At 43.0% G+C, this 20,806-nt stretch overlaps 1 protein-coding gene across 4 annotated transcripts in view; it reads left to right on the top strand.

Moving 5' to 3' along the window:
* Window positions 1-19,793, top strand: part of LOC143294251 (PDF receptor-like) — a 261,783-nt gene extending 241,990 nt beyond the window's left edge. For 3 of the 4 annotated variants that reach the window (XM_076605686.1, XM_076605688.1, XM_076605685.1), the window contains exons 13-14: window positions 17,525-17,668; window positions 19,351-19,793. In XM_076605686.1, coding sequence (XP_076461801.1) covers window positions 17,525-17,668; window positions 19,351-19,590 — 384 coding nt within the window. In that variant the 3' untranslated portion in view covers window positions 19,591-19,793. The remainder of the gene's footprint in view (window positions 1-17,524; window positions 17,669-19,350) is intronic. The other variant, XM_076605689.1, reaches the window with a different exon arrangement.
* The last annotated feature ends 1,013 nt before the right edge of the window (window positions 19,794-20,806 follow it).

Raw genomic sequence — 20,806 nt, 5'->3', positions numbered from 1 at the left:
ATTCACTGAAATTGTGATGTATGTTGTCTCCATCTCATTTTTTCAATGCTTTGTTTTATTATTGCTGTTGGTGTTGTTTTCATTAGTCCCTGCCCCCCCCCCCCCCCCCCCCAATCCCCACTCTCTCTCTCTCTCCCCTCTCCCGTCCCCCCACCCCCTCTCTCTGTGTTTTTCAGACAAACAGACATACGTTAATCGAGAGGGGAATGAGGTTCACTCGGAGAGAAGAGAAAAGAAAAGAAGAGAATAATGAATATATGAAAATAACAAGACTTAGAGAGAGACCATGTTTGTTGTTGTTGTTTTTTTTGTGAGGGATCTATCTATATATCTGTATGTATGCATCTTTATTTGTGTGTCTACCTACCTACATATCTATCTTTTTCAGTGTCTATCTTCCTCATCGCAGTCTATCTATCTATCTATCTATCAGAGATATCGGGAGACAGACAGACAGACAGACAGAGATTCAAGACGTACACAGAGAAAGACAGAGCGAAAGACAGGGACAGAGAGGTGTCATCATCAATGGTGGGCAGGGAAAATAATGGCCACTGATGACCGACCCCCAAAAACACCTGGGTCGTCACCCAAGCACAGTAGACTCCTTGCAGAGCTAAAGACAGCTATCGGTCACTGAAATGAAACAGGCAGCCTGAAATATGATTATCATAGACTGATGCAGACATGTGACTGTTGATGTCTCGTAAAGTAGCAGCGGGGAGGGTCCTCTTGTGACTTTCCATTCCTGACCCGAGGTGAATGGTTCCCTCTGTCTGAGGAAGCAGAAATAGACAGGGAATAATGGCCAGACTGCATTTGTCTCACTTTTCATTTCTGTCTGCCTGCCTTGTCCATCTTGTGAAGCACATGCAGCTCTGAACTGAACCACGTTACTGGAGGAGAGAATCATATTGAAGTGTTTCATTTTGTTGTTGATTGATGAATTGATTTGACTTTTCTGTCTGTCTGTCAGCCTGTCTGTCTGTCTGTGTTTGTGTCTCCCTGTTCCTTTCTTCTTCTTCTTCTTCTCTATCTTACTCGCTTCTCCTTCTCTCCCTTCCGCCCTGTTCATCTCTCCATCCTCCATCCCCCCACCATCATTCTCCTTCACTTTCTCCCTTTACCTCCTCTCTTTGTCTTCAGCGCTTCCTTCCTCCTCCCTTCTCTTTCTGTAACTCACGAAGCTTTCCCTTGCTTATCTATTCCAAGCAGAAAAGGGCAAACAAACAAGACATTACAATGGATGCACAAATGATATATCATTATAGTTGTGTTCGGAGGTTCCAGATAAAGAAATACATTTTGTGCCGAAAATACGCATGTATTAACGAACTGAACAGAGGGAAAACATTCCAATATATATATACTGAGGACTGACAGAAACGAACACGATTTAGCCACTCGCAAAATCGGAAACTTTGGAAATGCAACTGCAATAATTTAGCTGATAGTTCAATTTTATAGCTTTCCATTTTGTCCGCATCATTGATGGATCTCATCACGAAGTGTAATTCTGAGGATTGCTTTCTGCATATAAATATTTGTTATTGATGGAAAAGGACTGTCCCTAATGCTTTTCTTATTCCATTGACTAAACAAGATTATGTAGCAATTTCAATTAAATTTGAAATTGTTTTGCATTCAGCTTCATTATTTGACATAAAAATAAATGGAACAGTTGATCCAAAATATCCGTGTTCGCCCTACACACGCGATTTTCATGACAAATAAATATGAATATGATTCTAATTCTGATGATTCTGATTCATACACACACACACACACACACACACACACACACACACACACACACACACACACACACACACACGCACGCACGCACGCACGCACTCACGAACGCACGCACGCACACACACACACACACACACACACACACACACACACAGAGCTGGTGTCGGTTATCACAGGGAGCAAAAATTTTAGGACAAGCAGAGAAATATACGCATATGCTGACATGAATACCGTAGAAAAAACAAAATCTCTCTCTCACTATGTAAGCAGACTTTTGTGTAAAAGATGGGTAGGTAGGTTGGATAGATGGAGATGGATGGCTTAACTGACCAATTGATTGATTGGTTGATCATTCTACAACCCCTCCCCCAGCTCTCTTTCTCTCCCTCACCTCTCCTCTCTTACTCTGTTCCATGCAGTCGCCTTTTATCCAGCTCTCCTCCACACATACTGTGGTGGTGGTGGTTCGTGGTGGCGGTGGTAATGGTGGTGGTGGTGGTAGTGGTAGTGGTTGTGGTGATGGCAGTGGTGGTGATGGTGGTGGTGGTGGTGGTGATGGTAGTGGTTGTGGTGATGGTAGTGGTGGTGATGGTGATGATGGTGGTGGTGGTGATGGTAGTGGTGGTTTTGGTAGTCGTGGCGGTGGTGATAGTGGTGTTGGTGGTGGTGGTGGTGGTGGTGGTGGTGACTCCTCTGGAATCAAACTGAATGGAAAGATCCTCAACTGAGCCGACACTTTAGCACGGTGTCAGTCATCTGTTCAAACATTGATCAGAGTTTTGTCTCTTTTTGATTCCTTGTAATTAGTGTCAAGTCTGGAGGCGGATCTGTGTAAACAGCTGTAAAGTCTGTGTTTGGAGGCGTCGAGGTGGGGGTGTGGGGTGGTACTTGTGGGGTCGGGGGGTGGGGGGTGGGTGGGGGTGGGAGTGACCTTTTCGAACAAGCTCTCTCCACATCCGCGCTTTTTTGCTTTTTTCTTCTTTTTTTTCGTCGACAGAAAATGGGCTGCAAGACTTGAGGTCATCAGACGGTCGCACAGTAAGAGTCCCTTTTTCTTTTATCGCTCCCCATGGTGGTAGTCCGTGCGCTATTGAATCTGCTGGATCCCTCTGAGTGAGGTCTGGAGTCTTAAGTGAGATGCCACAGTTATGGCCTCATTTGATGAGCTGAAAGAGAACGGTCAGAAGACTTCGATACGAAGGACACGGACCACACATTTGTAACGAAAAAGAAACAATAGAACGAAAGAAGAGAAAATAAAGGGAGAATGAAAGAAATTAAGACAGAAAAAAAATTAAATGGTGAAAGAAAGAGTGAAGAAAAATAAAGAAAGAAAGAAAGAAAGAAGAGGAAGAAAGAAAGACACAAAAAGGAAAGAATGGGGAAAAGAAAAAAGGAAAGAAAGAGAAAGAAAAACATAAAAGCTGGAAAGAAAGAAAGAAAGAAAAGAAAGAAAGGTGGAACTAAATAAACAAAAAAGTAATGAAATGAGGAAAGAAAGACGAAGAAAAAGAAAGAAAGAAAGAAATAAGAGGAGGAAAGAATGAAGGAAAAGGATGAAAGATAGACAGTAAATTGAAAGAAGAAAGGGGAAAGGAAAATGTGAAAGAAACAAAAAGAGAAGTCAAAAAAAGAAAAGAAAAGCTGGACTGAAAGAAAGAAGGAAGAAAGAAAGAATAGAAAAGGGTGGAAAGACAAAAAGAAAGACAAAAATGAAATAACGAACGAACGAAAGAAAGTAAGAAAGAAAGAAAGAAAAAAAAAAGAAAAGAAAAAAGAAACAAACAACAACAACAACAACATAACCAGCATCTTTGCAAAATACACACTTTTCACAATGACACAAGAGTTGTTTGTTGACTTGCACTTTTTCTCCACTTCTCCCTGCTATTCAGTGTAAAGGGAACAAGAAAGAAATGAAGGAAAGAGAATAATAAGAGAGAAAGAAGAAAAAAAACACGATAGAAACAGAGGAAAAAACACGAAAAAAAAGAAAGAATAGAGTGGGAAAATACAAAAGAAAAACAAAAGATGTTACACATGAAAAATGAGAGAGAAAGAAAGAAAATGAAGAAACCAACACAAAAAGAAAACAAGAGAGGCAAGGCCTTCAAGAATCACTTGTGATACAATTTTTTTTTTAAATCCAAGCTTTTTATGTATTGAGTATAATTTCAAAATGTAATGTTTAAGATGAGAAAGATCAGTTTAAAGCAAATTAACTCCCCTAGCATTAATTACAGAGTAATTTCCCTTTTTTGCTATCTGCACCAAAACGTTTGCAAAATAAATAAAACTTCCATGCTTAGTAAAAGAAGTTCCTGCTTGAACAGAAAATGATAGCAATGACTGCTCTTGTTGTTGGGTCAGAATATCAGATCAAAGTGCCAAGTTTAGAGAATATAAAAAGTATAAATATAACAGTAAATGCAGTTTGCATATAATTAGGCTTCATTTTTAATTTTTTGTGCCCAATCAGAGGTGCAATATTGTTTTAATCAAGATGACTGGAAAGAACTGAATTTTTCCTATTGTTATGCCTAATTTGGTGTCAACTGACAAAGTATTTGCAGAGAAAATGTCAATGTTAAAGTTTACCACACACACACACACACACACACACACACACACACACAGACAACCGAACACCAGGTTAAAACATAGACTCACTTTGTTTACAAAAGTGAGACAAAAAGGAGAATAAAATGAAATAAATTAAAGTAGAATAAAAATAAAAAAGAATAAAATGAAATGAAATGAAATAAAATAGAATAAAAATTAAAGAAAGTATTTTTACAGAAAGATTATACTGGTGTAAGGTTTGTCTCCCTCTGTTCTCGTGTTACTTTCCATTAGAACAAAACTTTGTGAACGTATCTTCTGAGTTGAATGACCGGTACAGTCGGTCGACGACCTTGATTTGGATCAGCTTATAAAACTCTCTCTCTCTGTCTCTCTCTCAGTCTCTGTCTCTCTCCTTGCGGGGGTGGGTGAGTGGGTTAAAAGGTTAAAAAGAAGTGTGTTCCCGATAATGGAAATTATTTTCACCTTCAAAACTTCCTGTTTTGAAGTAAGCGATATATATATATATATATATATATATATATATATATATATATATATATATATCACATTGCCAAGTGCAGTAAGAATCGATTGTATTTATGAATCTTAGTCCCAAAAGGAAAGTTGTTGAACAGGGAGAAGTGTGTGTGTGTGGGGGGGGGGGGAGGGGTGCGGGGGGGGGGGGTCTAGTCATAGTCCTGTACTGTTGGGGCTATGAGCAAACGCGCAACAAGAAGAAAAAGTAAGAGGAGGGGGAGGAAGGAAGAGGAGGAGGAGGAGGAGAAGAAGAAGGAGGAGGAGGAAGAGGAGGAGGAGAGAAGAAGAAGAAGAAGGCGATTCATTGAACACAATGTGTTCATCCTCACTACCTAAAAGATTAGGCTGATGTGGGAATATCTGCTTAGCTAATGCTGCAAAACATCATTTTTTTTCTCAAGGTTTTGGTTCACCCCATGTTGTATGTCCCTAGCGCAAAGAGGATGGGGGAACTTCACAGAGGCACACATAAACCTGGAAATATATACCTGAGATCTTCACTTCTTATCACGCTGTTAGGATTAACGACGTACTGTTTGCCAGGGGCATATCACGGGTCAGTTAACAGTGGACATCCGCAGCAGCAGTAACAGCAGTAGCGAGATGAACATTCCCACATCCGACAACCCTTAATGAAGACAAGAAACATGTGTCCAGCTTTCCCTGATGTGACATGTCTTCCACTGCCTTCGGGGAGACTTCGGGAGTCTTCCACTCGACTGGACAATTTCCTTGACAGCACTGGAGGTGTGGGTGGGTGTGGTGTGGGTAAAGAAGTGTGAGAGTGCGGGGATGGAGCCAGATGATGGACTCGTTTGCTGTGAGGGACAGAGTGTAGTAAAGAGAAGCGGAAGGAGGGATGGGGGAGACGAATGGTAGTCGGGGACAAAGATTGTAGGAGAAGCCGACGAAAATGGACGTTAATTAATGGTTGTGTGGTGAAGGTCTGAAGCGATCCATACCATCTTGCACGAACGAATCTTAAGCAGTTTATCACCTGAATCTGCTTCCTTCGCCCCACGCAGAAATCGAACAAATTAAGCAGACACTTTCCCTTTCGGTATGCCATCATCTTTTAACCCACGACTCTACTGTCCCTCTGGAAAACAAATTCTATTGGCTCCATGATGGAACGCTTGTGAGAATCACGACGCAGAGTGAGCACGTCAATAAATGAAGGAATCATCTTTTTCTTTTTATCAGTGTTGCTCATTGCCCGTTCCACTGCATGATAATATTGTTCTGAGGAAGACAGAGTGAGAGAGAGAGAGAGTCAAAAATATTTCAATGTCAGACCTCTAGCCCATGAGTGATGACATGTTCTGCGCACAGGAGAATGTTTACATTTTTGTAGCTTGCATCCGCACATTCATTGCTTTAGAGAGGGAGGGAGAGAGAAAGAGAGAGCGTTAATTTCTCTGTCGGCTAGGGACAGGTTGTTAGACGCTGCAGAGGTGTGCAACAAATTGTGAATCACAACACCAGACAAGTTTCAATGACGTGTTGTTTGCCATCACGACACCTGTCGACGCTAAAACAAACAAACAAAACAAAAAACACACAAAAAACCCCACGTTCATTGCGTTGCCTTTCAGTCTTTCGTGTGATAACATCTCACTGGATGCTTCAATTGATTTTTTCGTCTTTAATGTATTATTATTATTGTTGTCGTTGTTGTTGTTATTATTATTATTATTATCACTAATGTTATCATATTATGAATGAGAAATTAAATGAAGCAGTGTGGGGATGGGGTGGGGTTTATAGGATGCGTTGCTGTTCTTCAAGGTGGTGTCAAGTTCCATACATGTACACCTTCCGTTCAGAACACACAGAGTTCTGGAACAGCATGGAGGCAGACTCCGCACTGCCTCCCCCATGCCCACGTCACCCTCCCCCGCCACCCTTAGCTGTCTCATCTCCACTACACATACACACACACACAACACACACACACACACACACACACACACACACACACACACACACACACACACACACACACCTTGCTCAAGAGAAACCGCAGGGAAAGGGACGTTCTCTCCCCACACCCCTATTCCCTCCAGCCAAAAGTATCTAATGAAGAGAAGAGAGCATGGAGTGTCCATGGCATCCCTTCGATTTACTTTCACATCATTATAACGCGTTGGTGATTGCAGTGGAAGGTATTTTTCCACTCCGCTGGAATTCTCCTCTGAGCGTGTTGTTGTGTGAGTGTACAAGCGGGAAGTTGTGTGTGTGTAGGAGGGGGGGCATGGGGGGAATAAAAGGGAAAGAAATTATTGCAGACCGTCCACAGCAAGTCACAAGTTTCTGCGCTTGAGAACATGAATTTGAGCCCATAAGCTTGAGAATAAAATGGAGAGCGAAAGAGTGAGCGACCGAGAGAGAGAGAGAGAGAGAGAGGGACAAAGAGACAGACAGACGGATACGTATCGCTTTGAAAACTCTCTTTTTACAGATTTCTAGGACTAAGCAAACGGAAACGGGCAAATGGACAAGTCTATTTGTGTTTGCCAGGCATTCAGTTTCGTTGATTAACTTCTTTCATTCGGGTCTGACGTCCACACCCATCTACGGTGATTCGGCCTATGGAGTGAACCGTCACATGAAGGGCTCCTGGACTCTCTGACCAGAATGACAACCTGAGGGTGGGCTGGGGAAATACTGATATATAATTTGTGCAACTGCTTTTAGAACTCAGGACTGAGAATGATGAAATTGCACGCTGTCCACTCTAAGTCACGAAATTCTTCTGCATTAGAAAAAGAAAAAAGAAAGAAAGGAAGAAATCAAGAGCCGGCAAACGAGAGAAAGGGGGGGGGAGGGAGTGAGAGAGGAGAGAGGAGGGAGAGAAAGATAGAAGAGGGAGAGTGAGAGGGAGGAAAGAGAGAGAGAGAGAGAGAGAAATGGAGACAGATAGACAGCAAGAAAGAAAGAAAGACATAAAAACAGACAGACAGACAGAGACGTATCGCTTTGAAAACTTTCCCATCGCAGATTTCCAAAGGGACTGAACAAACGGAAACGAGCAAATGGACAAGTCTATTCGTGTTCGGCAGGCGGTCAGTTTCGTTGATTAACTCGTTTCATTCGGGTCTTACGTCCGCACCCATCTATGGTGATCCGGCCTGTGGGGTGAACCTTCTCGTGGAGGGCTCAAGGTCTCTCAGACCAGAAAGGCAACACCTGAAGTAGTGTAGGGGAAATACTGATACCTAATTTGGGCAAGTGGTATCTGACCTCAGGGCGGAGAAGGATGAAATTACACTCTGCCCACTCTAAGTAACTCAATTCTTATGCGTGAAAGAAAAGATAGAAATCAAGAGCCAGCAAACGAGAGAAAGGGGGGAGGGGGAAAGAGAGAGGAGAGAGGAGATATATATATATATATATATAGAAGTGGGAGAGAAGAGAGAGAGAGAGACAGACAGACAGACAGACAGAGACATATCGCTTTGAAAACTCTCCTTTCATAGATTTCCAAAGGGACTAATCAAACGGAAACGGGCAAATGGACAAGTCTATCTGTGTTTGCCGGGCAGTCAGCTTCGTTGATTTCCTAGTTCCACTCGGGTCTGACGCCTGCACCCATCTACGTCACATGGAGGACTCCTGGCCTGTCAGACCAGAATGACAACAACTGAAAGTGTGCAGGGGAAATACCGATATACAATTTGGGCAACTGCTATTAGAACTCAGGACGGAGAAAGGTGTAATTTCGCGCTGTCCACTCTTAGTCACGAAATTCCTGTGCATGAAAAAAATCCAACCCTAAAGGAATCAAGAGCAAGCAAACGAGAGAAATGGAGAGAGAGAAGAGGGGGTGAGAGAGGGAGGGAGGGAGAGAGACAGACAGACAGGCGCGTATCGCTTTGAAAACTCTCCCGTCACAGATTTCCAAAAGGACTAAACGAATGGAAACGGGCAAATGGACAAGTCTATCTGTGTTTCCCAGGCAGTCAGTTTCGTTGATTTACTAGTTTCATTCGGCTTTGACGCCTGCACCCATCTACGTCACATGGATGGCTCTTGGTCCCTCAAACCAGAATGACAACACGTGAAGGTGGGTAGGGAATGCAGATATACAATCTAGGCAACTGCTGTTAGAACTCAGGACGGAGAAGGATGAAATTACACGCTGTCCACTCTTAGTCACGAAATTCCTGTGCATGAAAGAAAAAGAAAGAAAGGAATCAAGAGCCAGCAAACGAGAGAAAGGGGGGAAAGGAGAGGGGTGGGGAGAAAGAGAGAGGGAGAGAGAGAGGGGGGGGGGCAGACAGAAAAGAAAGAGAGAGAGAGAGAGAGAGAATGAGAAAGAGAGAGACAGACAGACAGACAGACAGAGACAGGAAGACTCTCTTCTCTCACACACACACACACACACACACACACACACACACACACACACACACACACACACACACACACACAGAGGGAGAGAGACAGAGAGTGCCTGCCTGCGTACGCGCTTTTGTGTGTTCTTGCCATTCCGCCCGTCACCCACTTGCTCTCCCTCTCTCTCCCTCTCTCTCTCTTGCTCTTCAGAGATATAGAGATACAGACAGACAGACAGACAGGTAGACAGACAGAGCTTCAACGTGTTCCTTGGTCGAAAGGGACTAAAACTCCGGAACTGGACAGATGGTCTGATCCATTTCTGTTCAGCAAGCTGTCAGCTTTCATGTCAAGTCTCCCAGATACCTATTGATAAGCAGAGCAGTTCTGGCGAGCTGGGCATTGCCCTACCCTGACCGATTTGTCGGAAAGAAACGGGAAGAACTGAGGGAGTTTGTGTGTGTGTGTGTGTGTGTGTGTGTGTGTGTGTGTGTGTGTGTGTGTGTGTGTGTGTGTGTGTGTGTGTGTGTGCGTGCGTGCGTGTGTGTTAAATTCTCTTCTGTGTATCTTTCATTTGATATTTGATTACATTTTAACATATTATCATTTTAACGCATTTGATCTTATTTTGTTTAATTTCATTATTTCTGCTTTTTAAGATACTTTTTTTTCATACCTAGGGTTGGCTACCATAGCCTGATCAGAGTCCTGGGTTTACGTGCAGATCGGCCATCTTTTCGTCTTTTTTTCAAAGCAGATGTGGCTTAGCGTACATGGATCATACCTAACTTTCTTTGAACCCGAAACTGAAGCAAACGAGGGAATTTCTATCGTCCATCGTTTCGACTTCCGGTTCTTTTTGGTGATCACAGGGAATAGAAGACTGCAGTCAGACAGATGAAAGTGGGGAAAACCGTCCAAAAAATAATTATCATTTTTTTATGCTCTGTTACTTTTATATTTTACTTTCCACTAAAGCTGACAGGAGGTTGCAGTGAAAAGTTCCCTCCTCAACACTGGTTTTCTTCCATGAGAGCTATGTGTAACAAGGTGGAGTCGGAATCCGTGTGAAATGTATATATCTGTATCTATATTTATACATATGCACACACACACTCCCCTCTCTCTCTCTCTCTCTTTATATATATATATATATATATATATATATATATATATATGTATGTATATGTATATATACATATATATATATATGTATATATAGACAGAGAGAGACAGAGACAGAGAGACAGACAGAGACAGAGAGGCAGAGAAAGAATAGGGGTGCATGCGTGTGCGGTTCTTCTGTGAATACTTCGTGCTTCAGAGTCGGTGCTGCGAGTGCAAGATATTGTTCGTGTGAGATTGCTACTAAGCTGCGTCACATCAATCAAACCAATCCGGAGTTTGTTCAAAAATAAGTTTTAAAACAGTTTTCCTTGTTGAACCGTTTGTTGCATTTTTGTCAGTTCTGAATTATCGAGAGGGGTTGTAATGACACGGTTTGTAGTCATCGATCAAACTGATTAATTGGAAGGATTCAAAGCTCGTTCACAGCTCCCTTCATCCCAGTCCCCAGTTCATTTACCCCTCAGTTTCGGGTACGTCTTTGGGTAACTGAACAGAACATTCGGATTCCCTTCTCGATAAGCCAGCCACGTGTTGAAAGAACCCTCGAATGGGTTGCATATTAAGCTCGGGCGGAGGGGAAGGGGGTGGGGGGGGGGGGGGGGGCACGGGCAGCGGTGAATGGGAGGGAAGTGCATAGTGGCTGAAATCAAGAGAGCAATCTTTCTCAGGATATAAAAGGATTAAAAAAAAATTTTTAAGGCAAGAGGGAGGGGCTTTGAGTGTGTAGAAGATTAAAGTTACAGCTCTGGAAGTGGTATGGAGAGACAGCGTTCAGCGATCGTCTATTGCTTTACCTCCCAGTTCTTTTTGCTGCTCGGATGAGGGCCTGGAGGACTGCTGTTAGACAGCAGCAAAAGGGAAAAAAGAGCGGCCTTTTTTTGTTTTTAACTCTGTTTCTTTCTACTTCTTTGTCTGGCTGACAGGAGGTTGCAGTGGATGTTTCCTCTATGCCACTAGTTTTCCGCCTTGAGAGAAGGTGAAGTCAAAATCTTTGTCTAGTTCACACACACACACACACACACACACACACACACACACACACATATATATATATATATATATATATATATATATATATATACATGCATGTGTGTTGCGCTGTGAACAGTCCATGCTTCAGTGCGAATGCTGCACGTGCACGATCATGTTAATGTGAGATTGCTGTGCTGCATCACATCAATCTATCCAATCCAGAGTTTTGATGATGTTGTAATTAATTTTCAACGTGAGTTCTTAAGTTTGTTTTTAATTATAAAACATTGTAGGACCAGTTGTGTTTTTGTCAGTTCTGAGCTATCTGAAAGGAAGAAGAGTGACAGCGTGCAGGCATTTATCAATCTGCTGATGGTTCATTTGTTAGATTGAAAGTTTATTGGATGACTCCCATCCAAATCACTGCGTCGCAGTATCCTCGTCTGTGTGTTCTTTTTGTAAATCTATTTTCTAAATTTGTTTTTTTACCACTACAGATTTTTTCTGCGTGAAATTCGCTGCATCGCTGCAATGAAAGCGCAACCTTTTTTTCTGTCTGCAAGTGAATGCACATATGCGCTTTTCTGTCAACGTGGATTCTCTGCCACCAACAGCCTTTTCGTTACCGTGGGGTCTTTTTCGTGCGCTAAGTGCATGTTGCACACAGGACCTCGGTTTATTATCTCACCAGGATGACTAGCGTCCAGACCATCTCTGGAGGTCAGGTGGAGGGGAGAAAAAACTGGCGAGTGTAAGGATCGAACCAGTGCGCTCAGATTCTCTCACTTCCAAGGCAGGCGTTTTACCACAAGGCCAACCCTCCATCACTCCTCATTCATTTTTCTGTTCTCTACCCTGTACGCCAACCGCTGAGTAAGAAAGATAACGTGGCAAAAGCCTACCGTCTGGACTTAATTAGCATGCGGTGAAAGATATGTTGACCTGGGAGATCGGAAAAATCTCCACCCTTTACCCACCAGGCGCCGTCACCGAGATTCGAACCCGGGACCCTCAGATTGAAAGTCCAGCGCTTTAACCATTCGGCTATTACGCCCGTCGGTGACTGGCATCAAGGGAGCAATCATTCTAAATGACAAAAAGGGAAAAAGGACCAGATGGTCGGGAGGGAGAAGTTTAATTTGCAGATGAAAAAGGGCAGGGGGGGGGGCGAGGGGGGGTGGCAACAGGACTTGGGTTGGGAGTGCTGGAGGAATGGATGGTGGCTGTGACTATCGTGTGTGAAAATCTTCAACTTTATCGCTCCTATGCCGCCCAGCACTAATCTGATTTCCCCATGACTTGCTTTGTCACTGTTCTGGATCCGGTTTCTCTCCAGAATTCTGTCCTGTGGCTTCTTTTTCTTTTCTTTCCATCATGCTTATCTGATAAGAGCGGTGAAATGGAAACAGGAACACGACGGTGATGATCATTGATATGATCATCATCATTAGCAGCAGCAGCAGTAGTAGTAACAGTAGAAGTTGCGGTAGTTGTAAATTATCAACAAACGACATTGTATTCCAGTGAGAAATCACTAACTATACCGATAATGGTTTGACGACGTTTGGGATTTTTTTCCTTTCAGAATACTCTAAAGAGACCAAATAAAGAAGGATGAAAACATAATCATATCAGGATATAAAGCTTACATCCTGTATTTCACGAACTAATTCCTGACATATCAGCTCCCTTTCTTTTTCTTTCTTTTTTTTTAATACAAATTAATTCGTTTTTACTTTTTTCCATGTTATTGTACCCTTTTTCGCTTTAATTTATTTCATGTAATTCTGTGTGGCAATGATAGCAGGCTAATCCTTCACAAACGAAATGTCACATTGCAAATCATTCTCACATTCCCGTGAGAGACAGTATCGGCGCCATGGGTGCATTATTGGAAAATGTTTAATCACACACACACACACAAGTCTAGTGGAACGGTTTTAGCCTTTTCATTCAGGTTTCAAATCTTTGGGAATTAAGGAGAAGATAACCTGATCGTGCGTGAGTGTTTTTATTGGTCTTTTAAAATAACATTTTAAACAACCACTTCATCAAATTGTTTTTTTTTTTTTAAATTTCTCTATCAGTGTTTCTGTCTGTCTGTCTGTCTGTCTCTCTGTCTCTGTCTATGTCTCTGTCTATCTCTCTCTGTCTTTCTCAGTCCCAATGTTTGTTTTCTGACACACATTATTTAGGGTTGATGGCTTTTAATGAATAAACCATTCATTCATTCATTCATTCTCTCTCTCTCTCTCTCTCTCTGTGATTGTCTCTCCACCACCGTCCCTCTCCTTCATTCTTAGACCTCCCCCCCCACACACACACCGTCTCCCCACCGACCCTAGTGTTTCTTATTCCCCGATGATTTAGCATTCGAGAATCCATTTTTGAAAGATCTTTAAAAAAAAAAAAAAAAGAAAAGAAAAGAAAAAAAGAACGTCTTTTCAAACTTGCCGTTGCGCTGACTGACATCAGTCTGACACTTGTTTGTTTATCCGTCTTCTTCATGAGATCTTATTCCAGGCTTTGTCTCGGACTTTCTCTCCTCTCCTCTTCCCTCCGTCCCTCGCCCCCGTCCTCCTTTCCAGAACACTCCTAATCCTTCACTCCTTTCCAGAACACTCCTCATTCTTCATTCCTTTCCAGAACACTCCTCTTCCTTCACTCCTTTCCAGAACACTTCTCATCCTTCATTCCTTTCCAGAACACTTCTCTTCCTTCATTCCTTTCCAGAACACTCCTCATCCTTCATTCCTTTCCAGAACACTCCTCATCCTTCACTCCTTTCCAGAACACTTCTCATCCTTCATTCCTTTCCAGAACACTTCTCATCCTTCACTCCTTTCCAGAACACTCCTCTTCCTTCATTCCTTTCCAGAACACTCCTCATCCTTCATTCCTTTCCAGAACACTCCTCATCCTTCACTCCTTTCCAGAACACTTCTCATTCTTCATTCCTTTCCAGAACACTTCTCTTCCTTCATTCCTTTCCAGAACACTCCTCTTCCATCATTCCTTTCCAGAACACTCCTCATCCTTCACTCCTTTCCAGAACACCCCTCTTCCTTCATTCCTTTCCAGAATACTCCTCTTCCTTCATTCCTTTCCAGAATACTCCTCATTCTTCATTCCTTTCCAGAACACTCCTCATCCTTCATTCCTTTCCAGAACACTCCTCTTCCTTCATTCCTTTCCAGAACACTCCTCATTCTTCATTCCTTTCCAGAACACTCCTCATCCTTCATTCCTTTCCAGAACACTTCTCTTCCTTCACTCCTTTCCAGAACACTCCTAATCGTTCACTCCTTTCCAGAACACTCCTCATCCTTCATTCCTTTCCAGAACACTCCTCATCCTTCATTCCTTTCCAGAACACTTCTCTTCCTTCATTCCTTTCCAGAACACTCCTCATTCTTCATTCCTTTCCAGAACACTCCTCTTCCTTCATTCCTTTCCAGAACACTCCTCATCCTTCATTCCTTTCCAGAACACTCCTCTTCCTTCATTCCTTTCCAGAACACTCCTCTTCCTTCATTCCTTCCCAGAACACTCCCCATCCTTCATTCCTTTCCAGAACACTCCTCATCCTTTATTCCTTTCGAGAACACTCCTCTCCCGTCACTCCTTTCCAAAACACTTCTCTTCCTTCACTCCTTTCCAGAACACTTTTCTTCCTTCATTCCTTTCCAGAACACTCCTCATTCTTCATTCCTTTCCAGAACACTCCTCATTCTTCACTCCTTTCCAGAACACTCCTCATTCTTTATTCCTTTCCAGAACACTCCTCTTCCTTCATTCCTTTCCAGAGCACTCCTCGTCCTTCACTCCTTTTTCAGATCCCCGCTATATTTTGATCTCTCCCTATCTCTCCTCCTTCTCCCTTCACTCTTCACCCGCCCCCTCCCTACCCCTCCCCCTCCTCCCTCCACATCTCCTCTGTTCAGTTCAGCTCAGTCACTCAAGGAGGCGTCACTGCGTTCGGACAAATCCATATACACTACACCACATCTGCTGAGCACATGCCTAACCCAACGCGCTCAGTCTCAAGGCCTGACTAAGCGCGTTGGGTTACGCTGCTGGTCAGGCATCTGCTTGGCAGATGTGGTGTAGCGTATATGGATTTGTCCGAACGCAGTGACGCCTCCTTGAGCTACTGAAACTGAAACTGAAGCTCAGTCAGGCCTTGAAAAAAAAAGCGAATAAATGGAAAAGTAATAAAGTTGATGAATGAATAACTAAAGATAATAAATGATAACAGATTTTTTTTCTAAATAAGTTGAGAATAAAAAAGAATTAAGTACATAAATATACAAATAGACAAATAAATGAAATATAGAAGAAAAAAACAACAACAAAGAAACAAAAGAAGAGTGAACAACCTTATAATCAAACTGAGGTTACACTCATGCGTTCAGCCTCCACCCAAGCCATCAGGGTTCACGCTTCTTTCCTCTGTCATTCCCGTGAAGAGGGCTGTCAGTGGATAACGGGGCAAGGGGTGCTCGGGGAGGGGCGAGAAAAAGGCCACTTCTGGCAAATGTATCATGGATATTCAATGCTGGTGATTGGAATTGCTGTGTTCGCTTTGTGACTGTCGTGTGGTGGGTTTTTTTTTGGTTTTTTTGTTGTTGTTGGTGGTGGTGGTGGTGATGGTGATAGTATGTGTGTGTGTGTGTGTGTGTGTGTGTGTGTGTGTGTGTGTGTGTGTGTGTGCGTGTGTGTATAGTCAACGGTTCCACGGTTTGCCCAGGTGAAGTAGGCCTACTCATGGTATGTGTCGCTGACATACACCCGGGATGTGGTGTGCTGCTGTCTCAGCAGTGAAGTGACACGGAAGTATACTACTTGTAACATTATCCTGACGTGACAAGGAAGTATACTACTGTTAACAGTAACCCGAAGTGACAAGGAAGTATACTACTGTTAACAGTAACCTGAAGATGTTCTGTGGCCAGCAGTGAAGTGACAAGGAAGTATACTACTATTAACAGTAACCTGAAGATGTTTTGTGCCAGCAAGGAAGTGACGCTTTCAGGCAAGAACAGCCCACAGGTGACAGGCGGTACTGTAAAGGGAAACTTGCATTGCCATGTCCAGGTGAAATCAGTCCTTAAGTGACAGGTGGTGGTATCTCCAACAGTAACGTGTATTGCCATGTCCTGGTGAAATCAGTCCTTAAGTGACAGGTGGTGGTATCTCCAACAGTAACGTGTATTGCCATGTCCTGGTGAAATCAGCCCTTAAGTGACAGGTGGTGGTATCGTCAACAGTAACCTGTATTGCCATGTCCAGGTGAAATCAGCCCTTAAGTGACAAGTGGTGGTATCGTCAACAGTAACCTGTATTGCCATGTCCAGGTGAAATCAGCCCTTAAGTGACAGGTGGTGGTATCGTCAACAGTAACCTGTATTGCCATGTCCAGGTGAAATCAGCCCTTAAGTGACATGTGGTGATATCATCAAAGGTAACCTGTATTGTTTTGTCCAGGTGAGCTTCAGTCCTTCAGTGACAGGTGCATATATTTCGAATCAGCAACGGGTGACATCTATGTCCAGGTGAAATCAGCTCTTGATCAAGAGGGAATGTTATTAACGGTAACATATATATGTTTTGAATCAGTGGCCAAGAACCATGTCAAGGTGAGATCAGACTTTTTGTGATTGGTATTATCAATGATAGATACTTTATTCCGACAATGACTTCTCATAGCCAGAAGAGTTCAACCCTTTAAGTGATAGCCGTTATTGACGATAACCCGTAGAACCTGCAGACGTTTTATACCAGGAACGAAGTGGTATGTCCAGGTGAGGTCCGCCCTTAAGGTGATAGTAGTAATGAACGGTAACTTGTAGGTATTTTGAATCAGCAAGGAAATGACATGTCCAGGTAAGATCAGCCCCTCAAGTAACAGCAGTAATCAATAAGTGGTCGCTTGTAAGTATTTTGGATCAGCAAGGAAGTGACGTGTCCAGGTGAGGTCGGCCCTTTAAAGTGACTATAATAATCAATTAATGGTCGCCTGTAGGTATTTTGAATCAGCAAGGAAGTGGCGTAACCAGGTGAGGTCAGCCCATTAAGTGACAGCAGTACTCAATTTATGATCACTGTAGGTATCTTGAATCAGCAAGGAAATGACATGTCCAGGTAAGATCAGCCCCTTAAGTAACGGCAGTAATCAATTAATGATCACTGTAGGTAATTTGAATCAGCAAGGAAGTGACGTGTCCAGGTGAGGTTGGCCCTGAGGCGGCAGGCTGACCAGTGGAAGCAGGACCGCCTTCTGCACGGCTCCACCTCCAGCCTCCCTCGGCTGAGCAAATCCTTGAGCGCTCTGACCTCCTTCTCGGACATCTTTAATGCTCAGCGTGGGCAGGTACTTGCTCTGAACACGGACCAGTCAGTCAGTCAGTGTGACCGGCTGTGTGTGTGATCGGCTGGGCTGAAAGCTACGAACATAACAATGAAGTCAGCCAGTTAGTCAGTCAGTCAGTCAGTCAATCAGTCCGTCAGCCAGTCGTTAATCAGTTAGTCAGTCTATCAGCCAGCCAGCAACTCATACTGGCAGTCATCCAATCAGTTCTCTGTCTCTGTCTGTCTGTATCTCTCTCTCTCTCTCTCTCTCTCTCTCTCTCTCTCTCTCTCTCTCTCTCTCTCTCTCTCTCTCTCTCCCTCTCTCTCCCTCTTTCCATGTGCCTTTTTTATCATACATGTACGATTTTCTTGTTATTATAATTACATATTCCTTGCACTGGATCCAGATTAGCGAGGACAGATTGGAAGAATAGGCCATGCTGATAATATCTGTCCATGAGCAATAAGGTTTTTAGTTCTGAGTTCTCTCTCGTTCTCTCTTACTCCCTCTCTCTCCCTCTTTCCATGTACCTTTTTATCATACATGTACGATTTTCTTGTTATTATAATTACATATTCCTTGCACTGGATCCAGATTAGCGAGGACAGATTGGAAGAATAGGCCATGCTGATAATATCTGTCCATGAGCAATAAGGTTTTGAGTTCTGAGTTCTCTCTCGTTCTCTCTTGCTCATTTTGGTGCAGATTATGTAATTTTGAACTTTAACCCTGACATGAATGTATAGCCATTGAATGATTGACAGCCTACCCCCACCACCCATACACCCAAAAAGAAAGGCGTCCGTCTTTGCTGTGTTTTCTCTTCTTCTTTTTTGTATCTTTTCTTCTTCTTTTTCATATTCCCATTGCATGTGAGTATGATTCCTTTTGCGGCTGCCGTTGTCCTTATTTTCCCTGATGTCTTATCTTTGCATGTGCTCTTGAATATCCTTATCTTACTTTCTTTTATGTGCGTCTCTTAGACTTTACCTACCCGTTCGTTCTTACGAGACAGTAGTGTGTCGTATATTGTCGACCACGGGAAAGAACATTTGCAGTTTTAAAAAGAGCTAGATCATGTACTGAATTTGACTCTCATTGTCTTTTTCATTTTCATTTCTTATTCGTGTATAAAACAAGCATTTTCTATTACATGTTTTGTTTTGTTTTTTATATTGATGAAAATGCAGGTTATAAGCATTATTTCACGATTAATAACGGGCATGTGTCAATCGATATCCGCCATGTTCCAACAGAAGATTAAAACTGAATCAGATGTGTGTGTGTGTGTGTGTGTGTGTGTGTGTGTGTGTGTGTGTGTGTGTGTGTGTGTGTGTGTGTGTGTGTGTGTGTGTGTGTGTGTGTGTGTGTGTGTGTGTGTGTGTGTGTGTGTGTGTGTGTAATTACCAGAAGCCTAATATCTGTTTTAGTGTGTCAGTTACTTTGAGAGCTGAATAATCTGTTGTTGTTGATGGTGACTACGACGACGACGATGATGATGATGGTGATGATGCTGATGGTGATTATAGCGGTGATGATGATGATGGGACCATGCAGATGTGACGGTTGTTGTTTACCGATGATAATCATGTCATACGACGACGACGAGGACTTCCACGACAACAACTACGACGACAAAAACGACATCACAAAACATTCTTCCCATCATAATCACCCTCCCTTGTGCTCTCCGTTAACCACAGAAAGCGGGCGGCAGCCCAGCCGCGATGAACACGGAGCTCAACGGAAACGGCCAACCGGAACTGATGAACGGAACCGGAAATGGTGCCAGCACCAACGGACAGGTGAGCATCCCCCTCCTCAAGTTAGCCTCCCGGCGCTTCAACAGCCTTCGGAGAACCAGCGCCAAGGAGGTGTCTCGCTCCAGGTGGAGAGTCACTGATGCCGTGAAGACTGACAGTATGCAAGAGGAGGAAATCTAAAAACGAAGTGTCTGGAGTGGGGCTTAAAGGGACATTGGGGAAGTGTGTGAAAAGGGGGTGGGGATGGTGTGTGTAATTGTGACGGGGTGGAGATGAAGGATGAGAGGGATGGGAGGTGGTATGTGCGATGTTGTAGGTTTGGGAATGGTGATTGCCATGTGTATATGTGCGTGTGTGCGTGTGTGTGTGTGTGTGTGTGTGTGCGCGTGGTGTGTGCGTGTGTGTGTGTGCGTGTTTATAAGGAAAGGTGTACCAATATGTGTGCGTGTGCATGTATGTGTGTGCGTGTGTGTGTATGTTATCTTTTTTACCCTGTGAGGACATGGAGAGACTGACATGCGTGCATCCATTGATCAAAGTTTGTTCACGTCGAGAGGTGGTCTTTGTTTTGGGGAAAGGGTTGTTTTTTTTCACTGCATTCTGTGGTACTTTGACTTCAGGTGATGTTGGTGGTTCTCCTTGTAACAATGTTATCCTGTACATTGATGACGATTTTTTCTTTTGGCTTTCTCTGTATACACCACTTTGAAGTATGTTGATTGTGCTAATATTGGGTTTATCATTGGTTCATTTTTGTTGTTAGAGTACACTTCGTTGTCTGTTTTGTCAAAATATCCCCCCCCCCCCCCCCCCCCCTTTTTTTTTTTTTTACATATTCACATATGTACCGCCGCCAACCAATCCATCGATTTGCCTGTCAAAGTCTTGGTGGTACGACACACAAAGATACAACTGACTTCCTTTTAATTTGAAGAACATTGCTAAACACTTGTACTAAAACTGACGACAATCATATCTGAATGCTTAAGTATTCAGTCCTTTCTTTTTCTTTTCTTACCTGTGCAAACATAATGAGTCATTCTGATTCGCCCACGCGTTTGTCCGCACGTGTTCTTTGTGTGTGTGTGTGTGTGTGTGTGTGTGTGTGTGTGTGTGTGTGTGTGTGTGTGTGTGTGTGTGTGTGTTGGATTTTAGTGTGAATTTCTAAAAGGGGCCAGCCATAAAGAAGGAGGTTGTAATTCTGAGACATTCATACTAACGGAAAGACTGTTGCTGACGTTTTGAAAAAAAAGAAAAAAAAAGAAAATATTACAAAATGTATTCGCTAATCACTTGTCAAAAAGCGAACACATCATCAGACTACTGTCTCAATTGATTATTGTGAAGAATCAGAATAATTATGTCAGATATCTAGAGAGAAAATAACACAGCTGCT

Source organism: Babylonia areolata, chromosome 19 (genome assembly GCF_041734735.1).
Source record: "Babylonia areolata isolate BAREFJ2019XMU chromosome 19, ASM4173473v1, whole genome shotgun sequence".
Taxonomy (NCBI): Eukaryota; Metazoa; Mollusca; class Gastropoda; order Neogastropoda; family Buccinidae; genus Babylonia; species Babylonia areolata.
The sequence above is the reverse complement of the archived record's forward strand: the minus strand, read 5'-3'. Positions and strand labels throughout refer to the sequence as shown.